Source organism: Dipodomys merriami, unplaced genomic scaffold (assembly GCF_024711535.1).
Source record: "Dipodomys merriami isolate MVZ:Mamm:240054 unplaced genomic scaffold, mDipMer1.0.p SCAF_9, whole genome shotgun sequence".
Lineage (NCBI taxonomy): Eukaryota > Metazoa > Chordata > Mammalia > Rodentia > Heteromyidae > Dipodomys > Dipodomys merriami.
In genome coordinates, this window is record NW_027206512.1 from 21,663,120 (window position 1) to 21,676,478 (window position 13,359).

General features: G+C 41.5%; 1 protein-coding gene across 1 annotated transcript in view; it reads left to right on the top strand.

Annotated features, from left to right (window-relative positions):
- The first annotated feature begins 3,237 nt into the window (after positions 1-3,237).
- Positions 3,238-13,359, top strand: part of Btc (betacellulin) — a 53,805-nt gene continuing 43,683 nt past the window's right edge. Inside the window, exon 1 of the mRNA XM_070013025.1 lies at positions 3,238-3,599. Coding sequence (XP_069869126.1) covers positions 3,536-3,599 — 64 coding nt within the window. The 5' untranslated portion in view covers positions 3,238-3,535. The remainder of the gene's footprint in view (positions 3,600-13,359) is intronic.

The following is a 13,359-nucleotide window of genomic DNA, read 5'->3' on the forward strand; positions in this document are numbered from 1 at the left end:
GAGGGGGATTGAGGGGGAAGATAAGTGGGAGAAAAGAGAGGGAAGGGTAATACGTTCCACAAGAAATGTACTCACTACCTTATGTATGTAACTGTAGCTCCTCTGAACATTACCTTGACAATAAAATCAAATTAACAACAAATAAAGAAAATAAGAACAATAATAGCCTCTTTCTCATAGAAAAATTAGGTTTAAAAATAGAGCCAAGGGCTGGGAAGGTGGCTCAGTGGTAGAGTGCTTGCCTTGCATGCCTGAGGCCCTGGGTTCGATTCCTCAGTGCCACATAAGCAGAAAAAGCTGTGGCTCAAGTGGTTGAGCGCTAGCCTTGAGCTGAAGAGTTGAGGGACAGCACCCATGGCCAGAGTTCAGGCCCCATGACCAGCAAAAAATAAATAAATAAAAAAAATAGAGCCAAGTAAATACAGATTTTGAGCTGTGATTTTTTTATTGGTATTCCCTTAGAGACTACTTGGATAATTTCAAGTAGAATGTTTAAAAAATTCTCTGTATATATCACACACTATTAATTTTATTAATCTATAATGCATAATTTCTATCATTGCTATAAAATGCAATATGTTCTTAAAAGTTTTTCATTACTTTCATTCACTATTGAATTAAGTCATGTCAATGACCACTGGGTAATTTTCCTAAACTACTGATCTTATAGCTTGTAGTGATAATTTGGAGAATGTGTTGACCTAGAACGAATGCATCTAGAGTTTTCGTTTACATCATCACATGTGTATCTGTTGATGTATGTTGTGCCTCACAAATAACTACAAGCTTATTTTGTCCTTATTGGAGGAGAGGAAGGAATGACCCACCTGGAAGCTGCCTTTGTGTGGGAAGAGAAAAAGGCTGATGCTTAAAGGCCCTTCAAAGGAATCCACTTGAGCTTCATACCAGATTTGGAAGGGCTGGTTATACCTGCCTAATGCTGACACGGGAAATATACTACTGAGGCAATCTTTGTTTGGAGATACTGAGCTTAGAAGTTCTACTGTTGAATTCCACTGTAAGTCTGATTTGTTCCTTTCTTAATCTAAAGCATTAAAATGCATCTCAGTTACATGAATAAGGACATGGGAAGATCATTTCCTACTTGGAAAGTTCATTTTCTACTTTCAAACTTGGTGGATTTACCTTCTTTCATAAGCAAGTGGAGAGTAGGGGAGGGATGGAAAAAGGAGGGAGGGAAAAGGAAGTGGAGGAGGAGATAAGGGAAGAAAGGAAGGAAAGAGAGGAGAGGAGAGGAAAGGGAAGAAATGAAGGAAGAAAAGGAGAAAAAAGGGATAAAAGGAGGATAGAAGTATAAAAGGTAAAAGAGCAAGAGAAAGAAAGGAAAAAGAGAGGAAGAAAAAGGAAGGGAAGAAAGAAGGAAAGCAAGAAAGAGAGAAAGAAAAGGAAAAAGAGGAAATTCAATCTTGAAGGGATTGGATCTTTCTTTGGTGCCAGGAAACTCTCAGAATGCATACTTTTGTGACCACTTATTTTATTTCTGGCAGTAAATAAACCCCTCAGGGAAGATTTTAATTTATCTGGCTTATTCAGTATATTAAATTACACTATTTCATACTCTGGTGGCCTGAAAAAGTTAATTTAACATCTGAATGGTGTGAATGATGAATACTTACACGAAATCTTGGCACTTTACGATATTCAACATATATTTAATAGTTTTGCTTAGGTGTGTTTTATTTCTTATTGGTATCTAGGGAAAGGAAAGCAGAATTGAGTGTTGGGGTAACAGGACCATTATTGACTAAGATGTCATCTCATAGTAAGACATATTTTGACAAAGAGCCTTAACACTGGGAGGCAGAGAGAGGGAGAGAGAAAGAGAGAGAGAGAGAGAGAGAGAGAGAGAGAGAGAGAGAGAGAGAGAGAGAGAGAGAGAGACAGACAGACAGACAGACAGACAGACAGACAGACAGACAGACAGACAGACAGACAGACAGACAGACAGAGACAGAGAGAAAGAACATCAGAAAGGAAACAGAAAGAACAGAAGTCCTGAAAAAGAGACATATGCTTATGCCTTTTTTTATCTGGGGCACAGTGACTTTCTACCTCTTAACCTCAAATTTCTCAAACCACCATGTATACCTGCTCCAGCAATACTTTATGAGCTATTCTGGAAGGATGGAAATGGGGTTGGAAAATCAAGAACTTAGTTTTATTCTTCTAGATATTGTGGTTGTCTGGGACAGTAAAATAATTTGAATTGGTTTTGAAATGCAATATCACTTGTGGAAGAAAAGTGCATGACAATTTGTTTTAAACGATGGGATGGACAGAAAGAGGCAAACACCTGCTCTGCATTTTATATGTGAAATAAAGTCCATGGGACTTTTAGATAGGATAAAAACATGACTTCTACTTGCAGGAGGATACCTACACATACTTACATATATGTTTCTCTGTATCTGTCTGGGTGCTATCCTTTAGCTTTTTAGCTCAAGGGTTGCCCTTTACCACTTGAGCCACAGCTTTGCTTTCAGATTTTTACAGGTTAATTGGAGAACAGAGTCTCATGGGCTTTCCTGCCTGGATTTTAACTATGATCCTCAGATCTCAGCCTCCTGAGTAGCTAGGATGACAGATCTGCACAAAAACACTGGCGCCTTTTGTTTTCCAAGGAGGCAAATATATTAATAACATATGGTAAAATTGGGTGCTTCTTTGAGAGTGTGCATGTGTCTTTGTGTTCGAGAAATTGCTTGGTGCACAACCCCTAGATTTCACCTTTCCATAACACGGAGGTGTGGCTAAGCAGCAAAAAGGCCCTTCTTGTTTTTATAGCTCCAACTAAAACAAAATGAAAGTGAAAAAAGACAACAAGAACTCTTGAATTATCTGCCTGTGTAGCAGATAGGCTTGTAATGTGCCAGGTGCCTGAGGGTTGTTGCTAGTGAATGTTGGCTCTGTCTGTCCACTGGATCAGCTGAAATGAAGATGTGAGAGTTGTGGAATGCAGTTGACTCTCTGATTCTCCCTCCGAGGGAGGGATCTGAGAAGACTCCAGGCTGAATACAAGCCCATCAGGCCCATCTTAAAGCCCTGCAGGTACCTCAAGTCTACCAGGCCTTTTCCCCGGGGGAGGGGGGGGGGCGGGAAATGAACTGTGCGGTGCGACCCAGCAGGGGGAGTGGGTGAGCCGGGCCCCAGGGCCTCCCGAGTATATCCCTGGGTGTGGGGATGGGTGTGGGGCAGTTGGGGTGGGAACAGCCAGAAGGTCACCCCCTCTGAGTCTTGTGCCTCTTTGCTGGGGTGTGTGCCGAGGGATCGCGGATAAATAGGAGCCTCCCTCCTCTCGGTCCAAGCCCTCTGGCTGTGCGCCTGCCGGGGTGTTTCCCTGCCCGGTAGCCAGGGTGCCAGCACGGGCAGTAGTAGTTTCGCTTCCTCCTGGCTCCAGGGTTCGTTTCCAGGCACCCTCGCGGGTGCCCAGGGCCCGGGAAGGAGGCAAAGGAGGAGGAGGAGCAGGGTGTCTTGTCCTCTAGGGGCTGTCTGGGCCCCCCGCAGAGCCGGGTTGATGGACCAGGTGACCCCGGGCAGCAGCACCAGCTCCCTGCCACTGCTCCTGGCCCTGGCCCTGGGTAAGTGACCGCGCGCTGGGCACTGGAGAGCGCAGCAGGAAGGACGCCTTGATCCGCGCTGGCACGTGGACAAGAGGGCACGCTTGGGCTAGCCGCGCCGGGCAGACAGCTTTGATGGCTGAGAGAGGGCGAAGGTGCACCTGGGCTGCACCTGCTGGAGGTTGTTGGCCAGTGAGGGAGGCCTAGGGCGGAAGGGAGCCCGGGCCCAGCTGCTGGGGCTGCGCTCGGGTGGCACAGCGCCCGCCTGGGTGCGCTTGGGGCTCTGGGGGCCGCCGTGCAGGGGAGTGAGCAGCGCTGGGAAGGAAGCCCGCTAGAGAAGGCGCCTGGGAATCTAGCCTGGGGATGTGCGCGGGATCTAGAGGAAACCAACCCGGTGGAAGATCTTGGCGGGCGTGGGGGTGTGGGGTGTGTGCAGAGTCAGGAGAAAGCGATCTGTGCAACAGACTGGGGAGACGCTGACGCCGAAGAGACCAGCCATAGCTTAGGAGTGACTTATTTAAGGTGACTTATTCCATGTGATTCCGCCCCACCTCCTCCCCTGGAGCAGTCGGGGAGGACCTGGGAGGCAATAGACCCCACTTGGGCCACCTGATTCTCTAGCAAAGATAAGGGAGCAAAGAGAAAAGACAATACAGCTCAGGACTTCAGCAGTCAGTGCCTTCTTTTTGTAAGGGAGCATCGTGGAAGAGAAAATTGTCTTTTAGGGTGTAAACATTGGGTGAGAGAAGAGAGGTAGGTGGGTGGAGCAGGTGAGGGTCTGGTGACTCCAACCTCCGGGCCTTTTGCGGGGGGGGGGCGGGGAAGGGGAAAAGGGGGAGGGAGATTGAGGGAACTGGAGCTTTAAAGGTTGGTAGCACAAGGCTCCTTTCACCCCCTGAGGTAGACAGCAAGAAGGCCCTAGGTGGGCCAATCTACCACCTATGGTCTGCGTCATGGCTTGTGAAGTGATCTGTTGTGGTCTGAGCTGGAGTGTAGGGTCAGGTGATGGGAAGTAGGTTACCCAGCCTGAGCTACCATGATACTATGATATCTCCTGCTTCTAGGGACCACCACACGTGGGAAAAGATGGGACTGCCCCTACGGAGGAAAAAGAGGTGGCATCTAAATGCCAGTTTTCATTAGTCTTTGGAGTGAGAACCTGTTGTGAACTTGGTTGTAGATAGATCAGAGTTAGGTCCAAGGTTAGAGAGAAAGGACTGATTCATTATTCTTGTGGAGAAGAATTCAGTATCCACATAGTGATAAAGAGATGTGGAAAATGAAGAACGATCCACCAAGAGATCCATGCTTGGAAGCAGTGCTAAAACTTTTGTCAGCATCCCTGGGATGCAGCTGGCACTCTCCTCCTCTGTCTTGTCTGATTTGGCCAGCAGTGGAGGTACTCACCCAGAATCGCTACAGTCAGCAAGATGCTGAAGTATGTAGGAATGGGGATGGGGAGAGGATCCAAGAGATTCCTGAGATGTGATTCTTGCCCTGAAAGAACTTACATCACATTTGGGAATGTAAGACTGACAATAAGAAACAGCCAGGCAAGCTCATGAAACTAGAGAAGGTAGAAAAGACATGAGTGGGAATACCACTCCTGCATGGCAAGACTGGAAATGGAAGAGAAGGGTGAGACAGACAGGGGAACACATTTAGTAAGGACTGGTAGTGGGATGGAGATTTCTGGCCTACCAGAAAGAGGAATCTATAGAATGTAGATAAATTATGAAGAACACACAACAATCTAGATGAAAACTTTGTGGCAAAAATCAATCAGTACAATCAATCAATAAACATACCATCAGAAGGCTTGAAGAGGGAGAAATGATGCAAACAATGGGTTAAAGTGCATGAGTCTGGTAATGGGGAGAAATGTGGGAAGAAGGGAGAGAATTATGGGTCAAAGGACCTGACTGTCTCCTCAGTATTCTTCAGGCATGTGTTAATTAGGGCCCAATTAGGGTGCTGGGCCAGCAGAAGGTGGTAGGAAAGAAACGATTATTCAAAATCGATGGATATTTTGACCCCTTTATCTCACAGTCTTTATTCTACTTCTCTTCAAAACTTGTCAAGAAACAGACTTGAGGAAATAAAACAAAACTGGAATCCAGTGCAATTCATACTCGGCCTACACTAAATGTAGAACAACCTTGTGGAATGATTGGCTTGGGAGACTCAGGTCTGTCTGAAGTCCTCTGAAAGGCTCTTATTTCTTGCAAAATGCTAACAGGCATCATTTGCTGGCATCACGGTTTTCATTAGGTGCTCTTATTTCTATCACATGCGCTTTACTTTTAATTTCTCTTCTTAATGTAAGCCACATGTTATTTTATTTACTTTTGAAAAGAATGTGATCAGTGCAAGTGTGTGTGTGTGTGTGTGTGTGTGTGTGTGTGTGTGTGTGTGTGTGTGTGTGTGTGTGTGTGTGTGTGTGTGTGTGTGTACATGTGTTTGACTGTGAAAAATGCCCTGAAAACTGGCATTGGGTAGAAATGAAACCTCATTCCTGCTCTTCTGTTTAGTGACTCTGACCTACCTGTAAGTTACAACCTTTTGGGTACTGTCTTCCTTATTTGTAAAATGAAAGAATTTTAATAAATGATCGGGTCCTCATAGTCTTTTCAAAAAGTAAACAAATGACATATGACGTAAGTTAGGAATGGCATGTGTTTGTTATTAATGCAGATGCTCTTTAAACATACCTAGCATTTAGTAGATAGGTCTATACAGGCTAATTTTTATTCAAATATATGCAAATTATGCACTACTCCCTGTGGGAAATTTTCTGAAGGGAAAATTGGGCTTAAATATTAACACAAAGATGTATAGTAGTTGAAGATTAAGTTTATGTAATACACACAAATTTAACATAGATGCGATCCATATGTTTATATTATACTTATATATGCAACTATATGCATTTATATATGTTCATTATATATATTTATTTAGTGTTATTGCATTAGGACTTTTTATTTAAAGAAATTTTCACAGAAGAAATACTTTTTTTTCCCAAAACAGGACTTTCCAAAGAGAGCTTGCATGTCTCAACTGTATTCTCTTATTTGCTTATTAATCTAGTTATTAATAGAAATTGACCCCAGTATCTGATAGAGAACCACTGAAGTAGAGATTCCTGGTTGTTATGTTTTCAGCTTTGTTATGCATGAGAAATAAACCCATTAATATTATTTCCATCTCTGAGCATTATGGGTGATGGCCTTTAGTAGTGGAGATTGAATTCAGGGCCTTCCACTTGCTATGTAGGTTCTACCTCTAGAGTCATGCCCCCAGACTGGGATGTAGATTTAATTCTTCTTCAGGTAAGAGTGCAGTTCTTTTTGAATATCACCTCTTCCTTCACTTTTCCCCAGTTTCTCCTTCCCATCCTTACTTAGACTTAGTTTTTATCTGAGTATGATTCTTTAAATGACAAAGATGCTAATCCATAACTTCTTCTCTGCCAAAAGAAGGGAACACCCTGTAGTGATTTCATTCTGAGCCATATTTTCATGTGCTTGCTTTTTAAATGGCATACCATGAAATCCTAAGCCACGTTCCAGTAACTGAATATCTTGTTAAATTTAGTGATGGTAGTTTCTCATTTCCTTCTGATTTATTTTCTGATAGTAAAGGTTGATGTTGGATAGTTTGAATTTATATCACACACAAAAATCCTGTTTGATCAAGGACTGGGCCTATGTTTTCTGGTTAGTTCCCAAAAGCCCTTTGAAGATGCAATGTAAGAAGAGGATAAAATAGTAATAAGTTTATGTTGAGGTCTATAAGGAAATGCAAAGTTAGCAGAGAATGTGTTTGGTTTCACTGCTACACTTTCACAATAGTGGGCTTCTTCTCATCAGCAAGGACTTTGGAGGTGTGAGTGAGGTCATGTTGCTAGTGCATTCTCCTCATTCCACAGATATTTATTGAATATCTATTAATTTTTTTGGATGATGAAGCTTGAATAGATCTGCATGGCAGAAGGCACCTTTCAATACAGGTATTTATTGGACAAAATCAGGAGACTTTATGGGAGAGTGTAGGTTCTGACGTATTCCCGTAAGGTTTATAAGTCAGATGTTATCAGATCTGGCAAGTATTTGATACTACCATTTATACAAGCTTAAAAAATCTCATAAGACATCTACTCTAGCAAGGTCAAACCACTTAAAATGAAGTAGTACTTAGCACTCATTTGGAATGAGAGACTTCCTTCATTTCTGTGGAGCTACTAAAGCTATACAGTGCTTTTGTTGTCATGCAGCAAGTTGATTTCTAAGTTCTCTGATTCTGTTCTTACAGCTAAACTTGCTTTGTGCCTAACTTAACAACTATATGTTTGAAGTTTACCACATAGCAGATGCCACGGGTCTCTCAATGTAGTTTCCAAAGGGGTTTTACAACTAATTTGGTGAGTTTTTCTTCATGATCCAAGATTAGTTATATAGCTAGTTCTATTATAGACACATAGGAAACACTTTACTAGATGTGGTGTGTGCTTTAGGACATTAAAAATTAGTTCTCCTTTAGGGAATTAATTTTTTTTTTTTTGTCAGTCGTGGGACTTGAACTCTGGGCCTGAATGCTGTCCCTCAGCTCTTCAGCTCAAGGCTAGTGCTCTACCACTTGAACTACAGCGCCACTTCTGGTTTCCTGGTGGTTTATAGGAGATTAGAGTTTCATGGACTTTCCTGCCCGGGCTGGCTTTGAACCGCTATCCTCAGATCTCAGCCTCCTGAGTAGCTAGGATTACAGGCGTGAGCCACCAGCACCCAGCTAGGGAACTAATCTTTAACCCTTGATACATTTCCAGGAGGCAAATGTTACTTTGAATGACCCAATTTTGCAGATATAGAAACTAACACCTTGAGAGACTTAGTAAATCACTAAAGCAGATTTACATTGCTGGGATTCAGACTCCTGTCTGAAATCCTCTGAGCATTGTTTTTAATGCTATACTATCCTACCTTCATGCTTCATTTGTTGTTATTAATGGATTTTATGCTAGGACCCTGATACTGGATACATAGTCTGTAGATCAGATGGTCAGGAACGCTCTCAAGTCAAATTTAAGACAAAAGCAATTTGATTAAAATGGTATAGCTTTATATGGCTAATGACTAGCCTTTCCAGGCATACATGTACCTAAAAAAAAGAATTTTTTTTTTGTCAGTCATGGGGCATGAACTCTGGGTCTGGGCACTGTGCCTGAGCTCTTCAGCTCAAGTGAGCGCTCTACCACTTGAGCCATAGCACCACTTTCAGTTTTCTGATAGTTAATTGGAGATAAGAGTCTCATGGACTTTCCTGCCTGGGCTGGCTTTGAACTGCAATCCTCAAATCTCAGCCTCCTAAGAGGCTGGATTACAGATGTGAGCCAGGGGTGCCCAGATTTTTAAAAAAAGAATTTTAGTAGCTCAAGTGAATCTCTAATGGTGAGAATTTGAAGAAATAAGGAGTTATGCTGTATAAATGGTTGGTGAACCATGGACTATTTAATCTTCATTCATATCAATTTAAGCAATGCTACTTGATCAGCAAGGTCAAGTCAAGTAACCATGAAGTATTTTCATTCATTCTTCACATTTTTTCTAGGATATGCAATAATTATTTACTGACCTGTAGACTAAAGGTATTAATTACCAAACAGGATGGCTTCTCCTTTTGAAGTACAGAGTCAGTTGTATAAAAGAAGGACTTATTGTTAAATATTTTCCTCTTGGCAAAATTAAGAGTTTAGGGGCTGGGAAGGTGGCTCAGTGGTAGAGTGCTTGCCTTGCATGCCTGAGGCCCTGGGTTCGATTCCTCAGCACCACATAAGCAAAAAGAAAAAAGCCGGAAGTGGTGCTGTGGCTCAAGTGGTTGAGCGCTAGCCTTGAGCTGGAGAGCTGAGGGACAGCGCTGCCCAGGCCCAGAGTTCAGGCCCCACGACCGGACCCCCCCCCCCAAAAAAAAAATTAAGAGTTTATTAATTTTTTGGCCCTTTACTTTGAAAGATTGCATAGAAGGTCTGGCACATAATAGGAGCTTATGACATGCTAGTTACATGAATGAATGAATGAACGAATGAATGTGACTGTTGGTGAATATATCCGGCCACTAAAAAGGCAGCATGTTGGCAAAACAATGGCCTATGTTTCCGAGATGTTGTGGAAGGAAATGTTTCTTCATCTCTGTTGCATGGGCCATGCTGCTGACAGCATGAGAAATCTTTTCACCAAAGAACTTTCCTTTTTTGGTTTAAGTGGGGGAAGGAAGGATATAGAAGCAAGGTATTCTCCAATGGTTCATTAAAAAATGCTCTATGAGCTGTCAGATGATTTTCTCTCTAGTTTTTTGGTGCCAATCTTCGGGCTTGAACTCAGTGACTAGCTGTTCTGCCCAAGCTTTTGTGCCCATGGGTAGCACTCTACCACTTGAGTCACAACTCCACCTCCAGCTTTTTGGTGGATAATTGTAGAATAAGAGGCTCACACTTTCCTGCCTAGGATGGCTTCAAACTACAATCCTTAGATTTCAGTCATCTGGGTAGCTAGTATTACAGGCATTGATTAGAACTTTTTTAAACATAATTTTTTCACTGGTGGTGAGAAAATAATTTGTTATATCTATGGGTTTCTGTTTAGTATTACATAGAAACAAGCTTTTGATGTATCTTATAGACACTGAAATTGATTTTCTTTGGAGGCTGGATGATAGCTATCAGTTCTCTGGATTCTTTTTTCTTTAATTTAAAGTTTACTTTATTGTAAGGGTGATGTATGGAAGGGTTATGGTAACACAAAAGTAAGGTATTAAGCACATTTCTTTTCGAACATTGTTTAGTCTCCATCATTTTCTCCCATTTCCTTTCCCTTCAGTCCCCTCCCCAAGTTGTAAAGTTCATTTCCAACATAGTGTCTAGTGAGTATAGCTGTTGCATTGGTTCAGCCTTTGTCCTTTGTCTCACCATTTTGTTATTCCTCTTCCCTTCCCCAAACCAGATAAAATGATGCTAATTGAAACAAGCTCCAATATGTGGAAACAAGAGGGTTTTTTTGTTGTTGTTTTACTTTGTTTTTGTTTATAATGTACTGTGTAAAGTTATTTCTTTTTTCTTTAGTTTTTTTCCCTTTGGTTTATCCTCTGTTATCACTGTTTTTGATTTCATTACCCTGGGTCTTGTATATATGTTTATCTGGGTTCTGAAGATTAAATGCAAACCCTTGACACACAGCTCCCTGTTCTCCATCTTTGTTTTTTTTTGTTTTTTGTTTTTTGTTTTTTGTCAATTGTGGGGCTGAACTCTGGGCCTGGGCGCTGTCCCTCAGCTCTTCAGCTCAAGGCTAGCACTCTACCACTTGAGCCACAGCGCCACTTCTGGCTTTTTTCTTTTTGCTTATGTGGTGCTGAGAAATCGCACCCAGGGCCTCATGAATGTGAGGTTAAGCACTCTACCTCTGAGCCAATTTCCCAGCCCCTGTTCTCTATCTTTGAAGTGAGCTGCATGATGGAGACTTCTCTGGAATAGGGCAGACCAGTGGCCTCTGCTGTGTAGTACAGAAAATCATGTTGCAAGACTAGGATGTTGTCTTCAGAGTGGAGTGAAGCAGTATTAGGGCACTTGGACTCGAATTACCCACGAGTGCCTTCCTATTGAAATGTCATCTGGAATTTGGCACCTGATTGGTTTTGTCTCCCAAGGTGACAGACACAATCTTGCTAGGTACTTAGATACCTGCTTGACCTACATTATGGACATAAAAGTTCCTTATGTTTTAGGAATCTTCATGAATAAGTATTTTTACATCTAGTATCTAATTTATATTCACAATAAAAATAAGAAAAGAGCAGTTGTGCAGTGTGGAGTTAGGCACTGTACAAAGATGCTAAAAGTTCATTTCAAAGCTGGACACCTGTAGCTTCTAATTCTGGTTACTCAGGAAGTTGAGATCTGAGGATCACAGCTTGAAGCCAGCTCAGACAAGAAAGTTCCAGAGATCTTTATTTCCAATCACTAAGAAGCCTGAAGTGGCGCTATGGCTCAAGTGGTAGAGGTCTAACCTTGAGCACAAAAGCTCAGAGACAGTGCCCAGGCTCTAAGTTCAAGCCCTAGACTAGTGCTCTCTCTCTCTCTCTCTCTCTCTCTCTCTCTCTCTCTCTCTCTCTCTCTCTCTCTCTCTCTCTCTCTCTCTCTCTCTCTCTCTCATTCTCTCTCTCTCTCATTCCTCTCTCTTTCTCTCTCTCTCTCTCTCTCACACACACACACATACACACAAATGCAAACACAAGCATATGTCATCTGTCTACAAGCTGCTTCATTTGTCATCTAAGAGTTAGAAATCCTTATTATTCCCATTTAGAGAGAAGGATAGGAAGCAAAAATGGATTGTGTGATTTATGTCAATTTCAATCCTAATTTTCTGCAATGAAGAGCTTGGAGCACTTGCTTGACATTGATATTAGACATAAAAGTCAGCCTACAGTTTCAGCATAAAATAAAATATTTAAGAGATGATTTTAATATTTGAGTTAATCTCCCCAAAATTTCATTGTCTCATTTATTTGAATTATGTAAACAATTAACGTAATTAAAAAGAAATGGAACTATCATTTTGGAAGAATGGATGAGGATGCAATGTTAAAATTAGTTTCTAAATATGAGAAAAATGGAAACTAAATTGATTTTATTTTAGGACACAAACCACTTTTTTCACATTTCTGAAAGTGAATGGTCCTGCATAAATTGTTCCACAATAATTCATTGTAACATCGAGATGATTACTGAACCTCTCTAGATTTCATTCTCTTGTCTATATGATAATAATGATAATAAATGTCATCAAGGGACCAAGGGAGATGTTGAGGACAAATTGAAATAACATAGGAAAAGATTTTATTAGACTAATTGGAAAGTACATATTTGGTATAATACTACTAATCTCAACTTTGTGAACTTGTAGATAACTTTAAAATTACTTCCTAGCTATGATCTAATAAAGAGAGTTAGAATCACTGTGTTGACTAAACCAAGTAAGTTTTGGAGGCTGTGTTTTTTTTTTTTTCTTGCTTGCTATTTTTTTTTAATTTTATTTTATTTGAGAACATACTGTACAGAGGGGCTACAATTACATGGGCAGGATAATGCATACATTTCTTACCAAGCATTGCAGCCTCCTCCTTTGTTTACCCTTCACCTCCCTTCCCAGCCTCCCCCCTCCCCCCACCCAATTATACCCCCCTCCCCCACCCACACCGACATTGTAAAGCTGGTTTTGACATGACATTTTGTACTTCTCATTGTTGCAACAGGTCCACCTGAATCCTTAAACGACTTGTTTGTCCCCATCTCCTCCACATGTTATACTGACATCAAATATAGTGAAAGCGGGGGTTACACTGTGGTGGAGGGACATACAAGGCAACAAAGAAATAATCTTATAAATGCGTTAGAAACACATGCATGAAAGAAACGAAAACATTAAAATACATATTTAAGGGTTCATTTTTCTAACATCACATTATCTGACCTTTTCCGCTTGACTCATACCTATACTAGATATTGCAAATAAGGGAAACCATGGGACTTTTGCTTCTTTGGGCCTGGCTTACTTCACTTAATATAATTTGTTCCAAGTTTTTCCATTTCCTAACAAATGGGGAAATGTCATTCTTTCTGATGGAGGCATAGAATTCCATTGTGTATATATACCACATTTTCTTGATCCATTCATCTACTGAGGGGCATCTGGGTTGGTTCCATATCTTAGCTATGGTAAATAAAGCTGCA